The 14,209-nt window shown below is 37.6% G+C and overlaps 1 protein-coding gene across 1 annotated transcript; it reads left to right on the forward strand.

Annotated features, from left to right (window-relative positions):
* Positions 1 to 3,068: 3,068 nt before the first annotated feature.
* On the forward strand, positions 3,069 to 7,887 carry DMRTA1 (DMRT like family A1; the record flags this gene model as incomplete). The annotated part of the gene is made up of 2 exons (XM_080820292.1): positions 3,069 to 3,711; positions 7,040 to 7,887. The coding sequence occupies 2 exons, from the start codon at positions 3,069 to 3,071 to the stop codon at positions 7,885 to 7,887; spliced, it is 1,491 nt and encodes a 496-aa protein (XP_080676418.1).
* Between the last annotated feature and the right edge of the window lie 6,322 nt (positions 7,888 to 14,209).

The raw sequence follows: 14,209 nt of genomic DNA on the forward strand, positions 1-14,209 counted from the left end.
TGGACAAGGAATTCAAGTAGAAATGAAATTTTTGTATTAATTATTTTTATTAACATATATTATTTGCCACAGGGGTACAGGTCTGTGAATCTTCAGGCTTACACATTTCACAGCACTCACCATATCACATACCCTCCCCAATGTCCATAACCCAACCATCCTCTCTCCATACCCTCAGCAACTCTCAGTTTTGTGAGATTAAGTGTCTCTTACGGTTTGTCTCTTTCCAGATCTCATCTTGTTTCATTTTTTCCTTCCCTAACCCCCCAAAGCACCCACCCTGCTTCTCAGATTCCTCATATCAGGGAGGTCATATGATAATTGTCTTTCTCTGATTGACCTTTAGAAATGAAAAATTTAAAAGGGAGTTACATTAATGTTTTTGGACTTGGGAGGGATTTTGTGTATTAGATCTCTTTCCTTCCTTCTGATATGCCTCTATAGTTCCCGTTTATTAGACCAGTTTTTTTTTTTACTTTGTTTATAAATTTGTGACATATTTGTGATACTTGCACACACTTTAATTAAAAACATGTTTCTTCTTTCTCATCACCTTTTCATTTGATGAAACTGTTGCCACTGCTAAATTGTAGCTGTTAACATCTTCTCAGTGACTTATAAGAATAGCCACAGTTCTCAATTGCTGTTAGAGTAAAAAGAAAAAAAAAAGTATACATAATTTGAGAAAAAGAGAGAACATGTCACACTATTAAGAGAAAAGATTTAAGCTTTCCAGTGTGTTTGAGGAGAATTACTAGCGTTTAACATCATTGCTCCAGTTTTGGGAGCTAAGATTAGGATTACCTTTTTGAAATCTTTACCTTTTAATTTTTATTTATTATTTTTTAAAGATTTTATTTATTTATTTGACAGAGAGAGAGATATCACAAGTAGGCAGAGAGGCAGGCAGAGAGAGAGGGGGAAGCAGGATCCCTGCTGAGCAGAGAGCCCGATGCAGGTCTGGATCCCAGGACTCTGAGATCATGACCTGAGCCAAAGGCAGAGTCTTAACCCACTGAGCCACCCAGGTGCCCCAAATCTTTACCTTTAAAAGATTGATTTATTTATTTGAGAGAGAGAGCATGAGCAGGGGTAAGGGCAGAGAGAGAATCCTCAGGCAGACTCCTTAGCATAGAGTCTGACTTGTGGCTTGATCCCAGGACCCTGAAATCATGACTGAGCCAAAATCAAAAGTAGAACACTCATCTGATTAAGCTACCCAGGTGCGCCTTCATTGTACTTTAATGATCCATATAGCACTAAAAACTCATTTCTGAAATGTTAGATTTGTGTCCCACAGTTAGGGAATAACTAGCTATGAGATAGGAGTGGGTTGAGCAAAGTTCTATGAGTATGAGAAAATTTGAGTATTATAGAATATGGAGAGGGTAGACATTCCTAGAATGGTATTTTTAAACCTTGGTTGTATATAATCACCTTGAGAGTTTAAAAGACTTAGACCAAAGAATCAGAATACTTGGATTGGAGAATCTGTATCTTTTAGAAGTTCCCTAGGTAGTTCCAGTGCTTAGGCAGGGGTGCAAAACCTCTGCGATAGGATGTTAGGATGTTGATATGGGAGGATGATGATGGTGGGGATGGTGTGAAGTGGGCAGGCAGGAGAAAGCTCAGACTGATTGGCAGTGTCTGCCTTGGATGTCCGCGGTTGTGATGGTAAAAATGTCATTGTTACTTGCCATTTTAGGGTTAGAATCTGAATTGCCTGTTAAGGTAGTTGAATATTACTTTGAAGAACTGACAGAGTCCTGACTCTCCTTTTCATTAAGAACAAACACTCATGAATTTTCTGCTGCAAATGCTCTTTTGGTTTAAAAGCAGTATGATCTTTTCTTACAATTAAGGACATAAAATGCATATTTTAAGAGTTCATATTATGATAGTGTATTTTTTATTTTTTAAAAGATTTTATTTATTTGCCAGAGAGAGAGAGTACACACAAGCAGGCCGAGAGGCAGGCAGAGGCAGTGAGAGAAGCAGGTTCCCTGACGAGCAAGGAGCCCGATGTGGGACTCAATCCCAGGACCCTGGGATCATGACCCGAGCCAAAGGCAGCAGCTTAACCAACTGAACCACCCAGGCGTCCCTATGATAGTGTATTTAAAGAATGGTCTAAATAACCTTTCGCAGTATTTTACAATAGAAATGTAAAGTATTTTTGAAACAGCTTTAACACAGTTGCTGCTTATAAAGAGTTCCACATAAGAAATGCATAAAGACTTATTTAAGTGGTCACATTTCAAAATATAATAATGCGTGCCATTCAAATTCTCATGTGTAAATAAACAGAATGAACGAGAAGAATCCGAAGGTGACCGATTTCCCTTCATTATTTATCCATTGTTTTGATGCAGTCCTAGGACCCATTTAAAATAAAGCATCTTTCAGGTGCATAATATTTGCCCTCCGTCAGGCTGTGCTTTCTCATTAACATTGGACATGCTACCATCCTTAAACCTCACCCGGGAAAAGGAAAGGGAAAAGGAAAAACAAGTCCACATCCAAATTTTCAAACTTGCTTAGGAGAAGCGTGGGACTGAGAAAAGAACGATCTTCTTACTTTAAGAAGGGTGGTAAGACGCATGGTAGAAGGCTTGATTATTTCACAAAAATAGACGTTGAGGAATTCATGGGGAGGCAAGTGGGAGAAAAAGGCTTTTTTTGAAGAACGGACCTTAACAGCCCATCAAGACGGTGTCTTGTGTCCCCACCGTCCCTCCTCCCAGGCGGTCTCATTCCCCACCCGGCCCGCCCTCCCAGGGCTTTTGCGCTCTGCGGGTAGTCCGGGTGGGCGGGGTAGCTTCTGCAGCTGTCAGTTCACCCGCTCAGAGGGCTGAGCGCGCGGAGCATAGGGGCATTAACTTAGCGCCCCGGGACTCTTGAGTCTCACCGGGCATCTGCGCCTCTTAGAGTCTCCAGCGCCCGGCGGGAATTCTGTCAAACTTTGTTGGCGTGTGGGTTGGAGGCTGCGGGACCGCGGCCAGTCCTTGCGGCCCCCGCTCCTGGCAGGGTTAGCTGTGGACAGAGCACTTTGCTCACCAGACTCGGAAATGGAGCAGTCACAGTGTGGCAGCAGAGACCGCAGCGGCAGCGGCCGACCCCACTTGGCCCCGGGGCTGGTGACGGCCGCCCCTCAAACCCCGTCTTCGGCGTTGCCAGTACCCTCGGGGATACCAGTTCCTCCAACTTTCCTGCGGCCACCCAGCCTCTTTCTGAGGGCAGCCGCAGCCGCCACGGGAAGCGGAGGCTGTCGGTCGGCTCCGGGACTGGAGAGGGGTGTGGGTGCGGTGAGCTGCGGCTACCCACGGACACCGAAATGCGCCCGTTGTCGCAACCACGGCGTCGTGTCGGCACTCAAGGGCCACAAACGCTTCTGCCGCTGGCGGGACTGCGCGTGTGCCAAGTGCACCCTGATTGCCGAGCGCCAGCGCGTCATGGCTGCCCAGGTGGCGCTGCGCCGGCAACAGGCCCAGGAAGAGAGTGAGGCCCGGGGGCTGCAGCGGCTCCTGTACCCTGGTCCCTGCGGGCCGGGGAGTCGGACATTCGGAAGCAACAGCAACAGAATGGAGAATTCCCAGGCCTCCAGCGGCCCTGCGGCGGTGACAACAATGGAACTGAGTGCCTTGAGGCAGGCTAGTCTGGCGACGCCTGCTTTCCAAGTAGTCCAGCCAGATAACGCGGAGCTAAAGCAAGGCAAGTTGGTCTTTCATTCACCCTTTGCAAAGGAAGATGATTGTTTGGGAAAAAGACCCTTGGAAACAAGTAGCCGTGCCTTGGTGGTGGGCAGGAAAAGTTGTTTAAAAGAAGCACTCATTTAAATTCTGGGAAACTGCTCTGTAATAGGAATGTTAATGAGGATGTTAGAGACACATCACCTTGGAGGGGCTTTCTGTACCCTTAGGTGGTAGAATAAGATAATGTAAAAGTGAAGAGGGAGTGATCAGATGAGCAACTCAGGCTAGGAATAGAATTTGCACACAACTTGCTATTACTTTGGGTGAGTTAGAACTTCAGGCAGGCGTTGGCTAAAATACTTAGTGAGAGAAGCTGGATTTTGGACTTGCCCTATACTCTTTTCAGCTATAAAACCGGAGTTAATCTTCCAGTCTTGCAGGGAAATTCACTGAGGGTTGAGCGTACAGTTCCTCATCTTTTGGGCAAACCTTTGCTGGCAGCTACCAAACCTTTTCTCACCTCCTTTTCTTCCCTTAAAAATTTTAAGCACCACCCCATGACTGTTTGTTAGCTTCCAAAAGTGTAGAAAGCTCTAAATTTGAAGTTTCAGCTCTTTTCCCTAGAAAAGAAATTTAGGCTTTCCAGATTGGTAAAACCAATGGGAAGAAGAATTTCAAAGTCCAGTATTAGGGATTTCTTATCCAAGGAGTTTTAATTTTTTTCCTCTTTTTTTTTTTTTGACGGCAAAACACCTCATCCCCTTTGTTATGTAAAAAAGATATAAGCATTTTTTTATTAGCCTTATCTCAAATTAAGTTTTCCTGCTGATGCAAATCTCACTGTATTTTAGTGAATTTCCCAGCCCTCAACAGGTAACACTAGGATGTAAATGTCATTTCAGTATTTTTGTATAAATTCAAGACAGGCTGTATCATACAAAATTCTGTGGTAATGGAAAGTAAGTTATTAGAAAATTAGAAAATTTCCCCAAATTCTGAAAATTGCAGATCTTTTTGGATCACAGGATGTACTTTTGAAAAAGACTCTCTCTGTATTTAAATAAAGCATATATGATTTTGGGTTCATCTATGTCAGTGTTTTGCCCATGTTCTAGTTCCTTTCAGTGCACAAAACAGATTAAACATGTCTCATGAAAAATCAAAGAGTTCTGAAGGACAAAGTCATTAAGCAAATGATAACTGCTATAAAAAAGAAAATTTTGTAAACTAAATTAGCAGTGAAATCTGGCTGATAACTTTCTGTTAGACATTGATTTATATGTTTTTGGGGGGTACCCAAAGTGTTCTGTTTTCTAGGGTCAGATATTTTATTTTATTCTTTGCCTCAATTGACCTACTTTTTTGAAAAGCCACGTCTGTAGCTTTTCTAACCTTACTGCGTCCTCTTACCCAATATCCGTGAACTGCAGTAGTCTGTTTAATTTATTCACTCATTAGACAAAGACTAGCAGTGATTCAGAGGTGAATATGATTTTTCTGCATACAGAAAAAACTTAAAACTTATATACAGAAGAAGGAAGACTATATGTATCCAACACAAGACAAAATATACAATGATAAAAATAAAGAAATAAAACCAGATATAGGAGTTGAGAAAACAGAGATGATGTAAATGATATCACAGTATCTTAAAGATACCATATTTTCCAGAGTCTTATGCAATCAGTACTTCATTGCATCATATTGTACTCTGTGAGAACAGTAGAATAGTAAAAATTGTTTTGTGCATTAATTGCTGAAGACATGAAGTTTTGATAACTTACATGTTTGGTGGGGAGGAGGAGTATATTTTGTGGATCATAGTTAGAAATAAAATGTAATGATGGACCAAAGCCAATCTCTCCCCACTTGGTAGACTTCATTAGAAAAGTTTCATTGTTTCTTTTAAAGTTGAAAATACTAGAGAGTCTTTGCAGTCTTACAGGAGCAACATCTTTTCTTTTGTCATCTCTTTGATACAATGACAGAATTTTTAACCCTCAAAGTGTTAAATTGCACACACTTTAATTTTAAAATAAAGTATAGATACTTCTGTAGAATTTAGGAGTCCTTCTTGAGAAACTAAATCATGTATGCAAATCACTGCTTTATGCAGTATTTGTTTTCTTGGCTTCATAACATTTGTAGAAAAAGAAAGTTTGACAGAAATACTCTGAGTATCCTACTTGACAATTTACTTTTTTTTTTTTAATGGAAATAGAGGTAGAATAGCTTTATAGGATGAGAGGAAATGTAAACCAAAATAAAAGTTATTTAGTGAATGTATACATTATTATTTTCCTTGCATAAACTGTACAAAAGGCATTTAAAATGGTAGTGTTTTATTAATATTAATATGCTTAACATGTTGAGGTATAAAATCAGATTTTTGTATAAAAATATTTTTTGGAAAACTGCCCCTAATATTGGAAGGGAGTTGTGATTTGAAGTAAATAACTAATATGTTGTCTTTACAAGACACTTTAAAGATATGTACAGATTGCAATAGTGCAATAGTGCAGTTTATGATTTTCTTTTAGAAACAACTTGACTGTAATCTTTTTTTTTTTTGGATACTTCCTAGGGATTGAAAAAGAAAGTCCGTATTTCATAGGGAATTATAAAAAAATGCCAAGTCTTAATCGTCTCTCACATAAAATGAAATATATGAGCTCTGGTATGATATGAGATTGGTACAGTAGTGGTCATTATTGGCTTAGATTTGAAGTGAAATTAAGAATTTTTTTGTTTTTCACATTATTCAGGTAACTTAATTGGAATCTGAAATGTGAGCATTAAAAAATTGAAATATAATATTATTTATTAAATAGAATGTTCATTTTCATACTGAGATTGTTCCTTCCTTTGACTTCTTATCTAAACAGTCATTTTACTTAGCTGTTTTTTTTTTTTTTTGCATAGTGTCATTTTGAAAAAAAAAAAAACAAACTCCCTGAAATAACAATGATATTTGGATAAAATTTATGAAAATCTCAAATCACCAAATGGGGCAAATAATGTGAGATACTGGTTTCACTTTAATAGTTGGGGTAATAATAGACTTTTATCTTCTAATTTCTAAATGAACTACAGCATTTGTATATTATATAATTTTGTGATCTTGGAATAACCTAATAAATAGCATTTCCCCACTATTCCAGTGTCTTTACTTCTGAATGACCTTTTAAAATTCTTATTCATTAAAGTCTCTTGCAGCAAATAAATATTACTAATATACTGTTAGTAAATGAATTACTTTATCCAGCATTATTTTCAAGTAGGCAGTACACTCTGTGTTTTGGAAAGTTTTCCTCTATTTGATTTCTTTTTTCTTTTCTATCCCCCAGAACTAAAAGAGAGTAAATGTGACTCATGCCAGAGTGGACAAGAAGAGCCAGTCTGTAAATCCCATCAGTGTACTTTGGGATCATCTCCTAAGTCTAATGGTGTCATTGGAAAACAAAACATCAGGCCATCTATTTCAGAAAGCTCAAACAAGGAAGATAGTATTCAGCCTCTTCACCTTGGGGAGCTATCAGGAGGGGAAGAGAGTCCCAGATCCCTGTCATCATCTGATCTGGAATCAGGAAATGAAAGTGAGTGGGCCAAAGACTTCATTGCTGCCAGAGCCAGCCTTCCCACACTGTCCTCAAGACCAAGAGACCCTCTTGATATCCTTACCAGGATTTTCCCAAGTTACAGGCGTAGCCGGCTAGAAGGCATTCTGCGCTTCTGCAAAGGGGATGTCGTTCAAGCCATTGAACAGGTCCTAAATGGGAAGGAACACCAACCAGACACCAGGGACATAGCAAGCCCAGGAGAATTGGAAAATACAACTTTTCAGAGAGCGTCAAATTTTAGTTTAGGTGGAATTGGTTTTGGAACTCTAGGGAATAAATCAGCTTTCTCTCCTCTTCAGACTGTTTCTGCTTCTTATGGAGGTGATTCAGGTCTCTACAGCTTAAGTCCTAGACTAGGTATCAGTCCTTTACGGCTGGCATATTCCTCTCCAGGAAGAGGGCTCTCTGGTTTTATGTCTCCTTACCTAACTCCGGGTTTGGTACCAGCATTGCCTTTTCGACCAGCTTTGGATTATGCGTTTTCAGGAATGATTAGGGAGTCTTCCTACATTCCCAGTAAAGACTCAGTAACTGGTGGCAGATTGTATTCCAGGCCAAATCAGGACAATCTGTAGTATTTCTGCCTATTCTCCCTTTTTGGAGTATTTCTAGAAGCATGCAATTCAGCCCACACACCCACCCTATTAATGTGTACGCTATTTAATGTGAATGGTGTACTAGACCTTAGAAATGCTACTTTTTTTTTTTTTTTTTACAACCAGTATGATAGATTTGAGATCGCAAGATTCTTCTTTAGCATTTACTAAGTGAAAGAAGCATTTAAACGTTATATGTGCCTTGAGTAAAGTCATTTCAGGAAATATTTTTACTTTTATGAATTTTCTCCCTAAAATATCATTTGTAGGATTCCTATTTTATAACTATACTTGTTTATATTTTGTTGAAAAATGGAGCTTATAGTTTTAAAATACATTTTTAAGTGTAAAGCAACCCAGGATATAAAATGAACTAAAAGGAAGAATTGAAAAGTTGAGGTAGTTCCAAATGACTGTTACTTTGAACTTTTTCTTTCCTTCTGTTCCTTGTACACAGGAGAGAAAAAAGCTATTCAAAGTATCTTAAAGCATTTTATTCACATATAAGTAATTAGTAATAAGTAAAACTTTTGTGAAATTTAAATTCCTTATTTTTTCCTGAATGTCTTATTTTTCATTCATATCTACCAATTTTGATAACAAGTGCCATTAATAAAACATTGCTTTTTAAAGTGAACTTTGTAAATTACACAAAGCCTATGAAGTGTGTTTTAGGAAATGAGACTGCACCATCTCCTGGCCACTATCACTAATTGCATCTAAGTTCTGGTAGAGTGTAGGAATTAGAAATGAATGGTTTCTTAATAGTGTTAAGTTGACCTTATTTTGAAACAGTCATTTTGGATCATGCTACACAGAAACTATCATATTATAAAGTGAATGCCTACTGGGGGTTAGGATTTTAATCTTTGTATCTGGAGAAATACTCCTTTCCATACGTTTGTGGCAAGAATATGGCAGCCATTCTCAAAGTTAAAAATAGTCTCACTCAGAAAATTTAAATGCTTGCTCAGATAAATATTGATTGACTATAGGTAGATGAGGCTTAATGCATTGAGGAGAATTATAAAATTTCCAATGGGGAAATATTATCATTACATTTTCGAGGATTCCTTGAGATTTTAATAATACTTTTTGTTCTGCATCTGGAGCACACAAAAGCTTTTTATTTCAGTAAGTGGAATGTCCCTAAAACTGCTTTAAAACAATTTCATGAAGTTTTCTTTATGTGTCATCATCATCATTTTTTTAAGGACAGTAGCTACATTGTTATTGTTAGGAATAAATGAAAATGCAACTGCGGTGTAAGATAACTGATGAATTAGAAATAGTTTAAACAGCTTGGGCAACATGATTCACTAAAAATTTCTTAAATTATATGTATGTGTGAATGTATGTGTGTATATGTATGCATATATTTTACCATTAAATAGCATATTAAATGCCTAGAATCTGATGATTTAGGATGTAGCTATATTTAATATGGTATGCATTATTTTTAGTTGTGTGAATATGAGAAAGCAAATCTTATAAAGATTTGTTGTAATCAGTATTCATTATTTATAAAAAAAAGTTTAAGATTCTAAGCCTAAACCATAATACAATGCTTGGCAACTAGTTGATATTCAATTAGTATATACTGAGTGAAGGAACCATTTTGGATAATAGATCTCTCTGAGACTCTGGTAAAACCAAAGAACTCTACGCAATGGCCTACACACAGTTTTGCATATAATTTCATGGGGCTCTTGAATCTCTAAAGGCCATTCACCATTCAGTTTAGGATCCTTGTGATTCTTAAATGGTTTCCATTGCATTGATTCATTTTTCAAACGCTATTTTTTTGAAAAGTACTAGGTCCTGTAGAGGATACCAAATGTAAAATACTGCGCTGTCAAGGAAGTTACATTTTACAATAGAGATCTGGTTTAAAAATACAACAATGCTAGAGTCATTGGATTCTTTATGTGATTCATATAATAATATGCATGTATCCATTTGAGAAGCTGAATTGCTTTTGAACTGGGGGAGTATCCATTTTGAGCCATATTCAAGTTAAAACACAATTTTATAATCTTAAAACAAGTTAATTTACATAATGCTTTATACATTTCATACACTTTACAATAATTTTAGAACTAAATAAGCTTATAGAGTAGGTCACTTTGTCCAACATTAAATTGAATGTGAGGAAATTGAGGCTCAGCATTTGTGTTGTCCATTCTCAAGGTTACCGTAATATGTCAGTCATCAGAAGCAGAAGTTACTTCACCAATTTCAATTAGACTGAAGGTCTAAGGAAGGACCCATGTCTGTCTGCTCAAAGCTTTGTATACTATCCGGTACATAATAGGTGCTCAGGTAATAGTTTTTCATGACTGAAGAAAACATAAAAAAAGAAAGTATTAGCTTAGAATTTTGTTTATTCAGCAATTTATTAAGCCCCTACTCTGTGCCAGGCACTGTGCTAGATACAGGGGATAAAGTGGTTAATAAGATTCAAGACTTCATCTCAAGTTCATCATAGTCTCTATTTCCATGTGTACACAAACAGCGAATTATGCAGTGTTGGTACTGTTTGACAATGTTGGTACATCATTATGAGTTCTGTGTAATCATGAGGTTTATGACCATGAATACTGCTTGAAGCCTGAACTCCTAAGCCACTCATTAGGAAGGGGGACAATATCTGGTTCCATGTAGTGTGTTTAGGGAAGTGCAATTTGTTTGAGCAGTAAACAATTTTCAGGCCTATAGTGAAGAAGTGGGCAAAGAGAAGCTTTTGTTCCCTTGAATGGAGTGTGTGGAAGTCATTTTAGCTTCCTCATAGCCTCTGGATCAGAGATATTTTCTAATCCCAATCCCAGGGGTGAGCTTTTGGAATTTCTCTGAGTCATAGGCCTCCTGGTCTAAGCTCTCATCTGGCTAGTCTGTGAAAGAGGGTTAGAGTTGAGGGGACAATTGAAGAGCGTGTGATTCAAATGATCTGCTTTTTTCTCTGCAACTTCTGGTGAAAGAAAAAGATTTGGGGGACTTTAAGACCTTCCTTCCTAGAAATTCCTAACTGTGAACTTGGAATTAAGAAAACATGAAGTGGCCTATTCATTCAACTCTATTTTTTAAATTGCCGTTTCCTTAGTTGTTTTTCTTTGAAGTTAAAAAGCCTTCACAATACAAGAGAAGCTTGGCATAAAGCACCTAATTATTTACCATTGTAGATGGAATCATTCTCCTATGTACAAAATGAGATGAAATGCATCATCAGCTTCATAAATCAAAGCTTTTCCTCTGGGCAGCATGATTCTTAAGTGTGAATGCTCATCTTTTAGGTCAAGGGTAATGGGGGAAAGTTCCTGTTCAGATCCTTTCTTCTCCCTCCTCACACATCTCCAAATACTCCTGTTATGGATGCCTGCAATGTAGAGCTGGGCCCTTGGTTATTTGGTATTGTCCCCTCCAAATTGAAGCTGTTTTGGTGTAACACTTCAGAGCATTTGTGCCAAACATTAAAATAACTTTTGTGTTTTGTTTTTGCTTCCTAAGTATTATTCAAATGAGAGAAATTCATTACCATTTTCCCTTTCTGAACTCCATGTCAGTGATGGGGAATTCTAGGGAAGACAAGATGACAGGGGAAGAGAACTATGAAGATGTCTGTTTCTGACTTCTGCTAATTTGGTAATTTAAAAAATGTATCTTAATTCTAGACTGTCACAGTATCCTCAAGTCATATTGGCCACATTATGTAGTTTTATGAGGATGCTCATAGTTTTAAGATGTGTGTACAAATGTGGCCTTATCAAAACATCTATGTCAAAAATTGCTCTAAAATATCAAATATTTATTAAACTCCATCTTAGTGACAAGGTCATTCAAGAAAAATAGATTAGACATAGATACAATTAGGAGGAAATATATGGAAAGTTGAACAAGCATGCTAAAAAATATTAATTAGAAAATCTGTGTCAAGCAGGAAGTGTGATTCCTGTCCTTGACCTTTTATAAATTTTTTATCAGCCAGTTAGATGAAGGAATAAAGGTATAAAATTCATTGTTATCTTACTCATGGACAACACACATCTGAGAAGGGCAGCTGATCTTTTGAAGGACAGAATTAAGTTTTAAATGATAGATTTTCTCCCTCTAACTCTCATTCAAGTAAACTGATACAATATTCAAGATTCTAGGATTAAAAAAAAACCCAACTGTACACATAGACAAGGAATAGAGACCTGGACTTACAATAGTTTTTTTTTTTTAGGAGAAGAGAAAGTAGTGTTATTTACTGATTGGTAAATTCACATGAGATTACCATGTAACATGCCTGTTCTAAGAGTCAGTTGAAATTAGATTACATGAATAGGAATAAAATATGTGGAATGAGGGATGTGAGAGTACCCAGTACTCTGGAATAGCAGTTAGCCAGGTATTATCTAAAGTCATGCAATCAGTTCTGAGTGCATACACTAAGAATGATTCTAAAACCAGGAACAAAACAGAGAGGTATAAGATGCTAAGTGGTGACTGTGTTGGTGGTAGTGGTGTTTTATGAGAAAGTGTTAGAAATAGGATAAATGAAAACATTTTAAAGAGCTAGCATATGACAGAAATGAGTTGGGGTTATTCTGTAGAGTGTAGAGGGCATGGAAAGTAAAAGTTAAATGGAGAGAGAGTTCAGAGGAACATAAGGAAGGACTTTTTGGCAGTTAGCAACTGTCCAAGAGTGGAGTGGCTGACTTGTATAACAATATGTCTTCTATTCATTGAAAATACCACATAGAAGTTACCATTTAGAGACCTGATTGATGAGATTTTTCAGTACTGCTTCAGTGTTGGAACTCAATCATTTACACGTATTCTTTACTTTATTATTTCTTAAAATTTAAATTCAATTATTAACATATAATATGTTATTTGTTTCAAGGGTACAGGTGGTGATTCATCAGTCATTTATAATACCCAGTGCTCATTATAATATATACCCTCCTCAATGCCCATCATTTGTAAAGCAAACCAGAAAAATGATAAATATTTGTTGAATAAATGACTTTCAGTTCCAAGATGATGAAAATGAAAACACCTAACCATTGTTTGTCAGTAAAACACGCTGCAATTTTGTTCATCAGAACTTTAACTATATGATGGTCTCAGGAGTAGATACAAAAGGAAGAGTCAGAAAACAGTGCATTATTTACAAGGGGTTAAGAGGTATAGAGACTGGCATGAAGTCAGTTGGTATACAAGGCATAAGAAAGAAGGGGGGTGCTTAAAAAGGACATGAAGACCACTGAAGATAAACTAATACATTTTTCATAAGGTACACATCAGTATGTTTTTCTGAAAGGAGCACTTTTCCCAGAGTTGAGGAGACTTAGGATGAATTTGGCTAAATGACTTGGGCAGGATAATTAACCTCCTGGTCACTTGTTCCCTCTCAGTGAAACGATGATAATAGTTTTGAGATACAGTTAACCACTATTAATAGATCTTATGTTAGAGTAGAGATATGGGAGAGAGGAAAAATCGGTCTGTGTGTGCGTGCACACACTTACTTGAAAGGAAAGGGGGCAGTTGGGTGGCTTAGTTAAGCATCTGCTTTTGGCTTGGGTCATCTTGGGGTCCTGGGATCAAGCCGTATGTTGGGTTCCCTGTTCAGTGGGGAGCCTGCTTCTCCCTCTTCCTGCTCGTGTTCTCTCACTATTTCTGTTGCTCTCTCTCTCTCAAATAAATAAATAAAATATTTTAAAAAAAGAAGCAAGGAAAACATCCTCCTTTGTACCAGTGCCTTCATATTTGTAACTAATAATGGGATCATGGTTGGTATTGATAACTTCTTTTTCCACTCTCCATTTCATTTTCTTCACCCCCAGCAAGTGTCTCAGTTAATTGTGGTTCCTTAGTTGGTGGGGTGACTTACATCTTCATTCCTGAAAAATGTGTGCCATTATAGCCCTGCTTTTATTGAGTTGCTGTAACATCTTATTAACTTCTACCATAAAATATGGGAAGACTAAGTAACACTCCCAAGGATCTCTTGCATGCTAGAAGTACTCCCCCTGCTTCTTTCCTGTTATTTCAGTGTCAAGAGGTGCCCCAAGTAGCCAATGATGGTCTCAGATTCCAGTACAATGTTCTATTTTCTGGTGGAGTCCTTTCTCCCTTGGAAAGTAAGACTTCTAAAGCAAAAATGGAAAACATTGTAGAAAAAGAAAACAACAAAAAGAAAGTTTCTAGTGAATCATTAGCATTAATATGAGAAGATCCATTTCCATATCTATCTTGTGATTCCTAGACTCATGAATGCTGGGTAGAGGAGAAACATCACTACATGTTTATAGCT

This window comes from Martes martes (assembly GCF_963455335.1).
Source record: "Martes martes genome assembly, chromosome: 12".
In the NCBI taxonomy this organism is placed as follows: Eukaryota; Metazoa; Chordata; class Mammalia; order Carnivora; family Mustelidae; genus Martes; species Martes martes.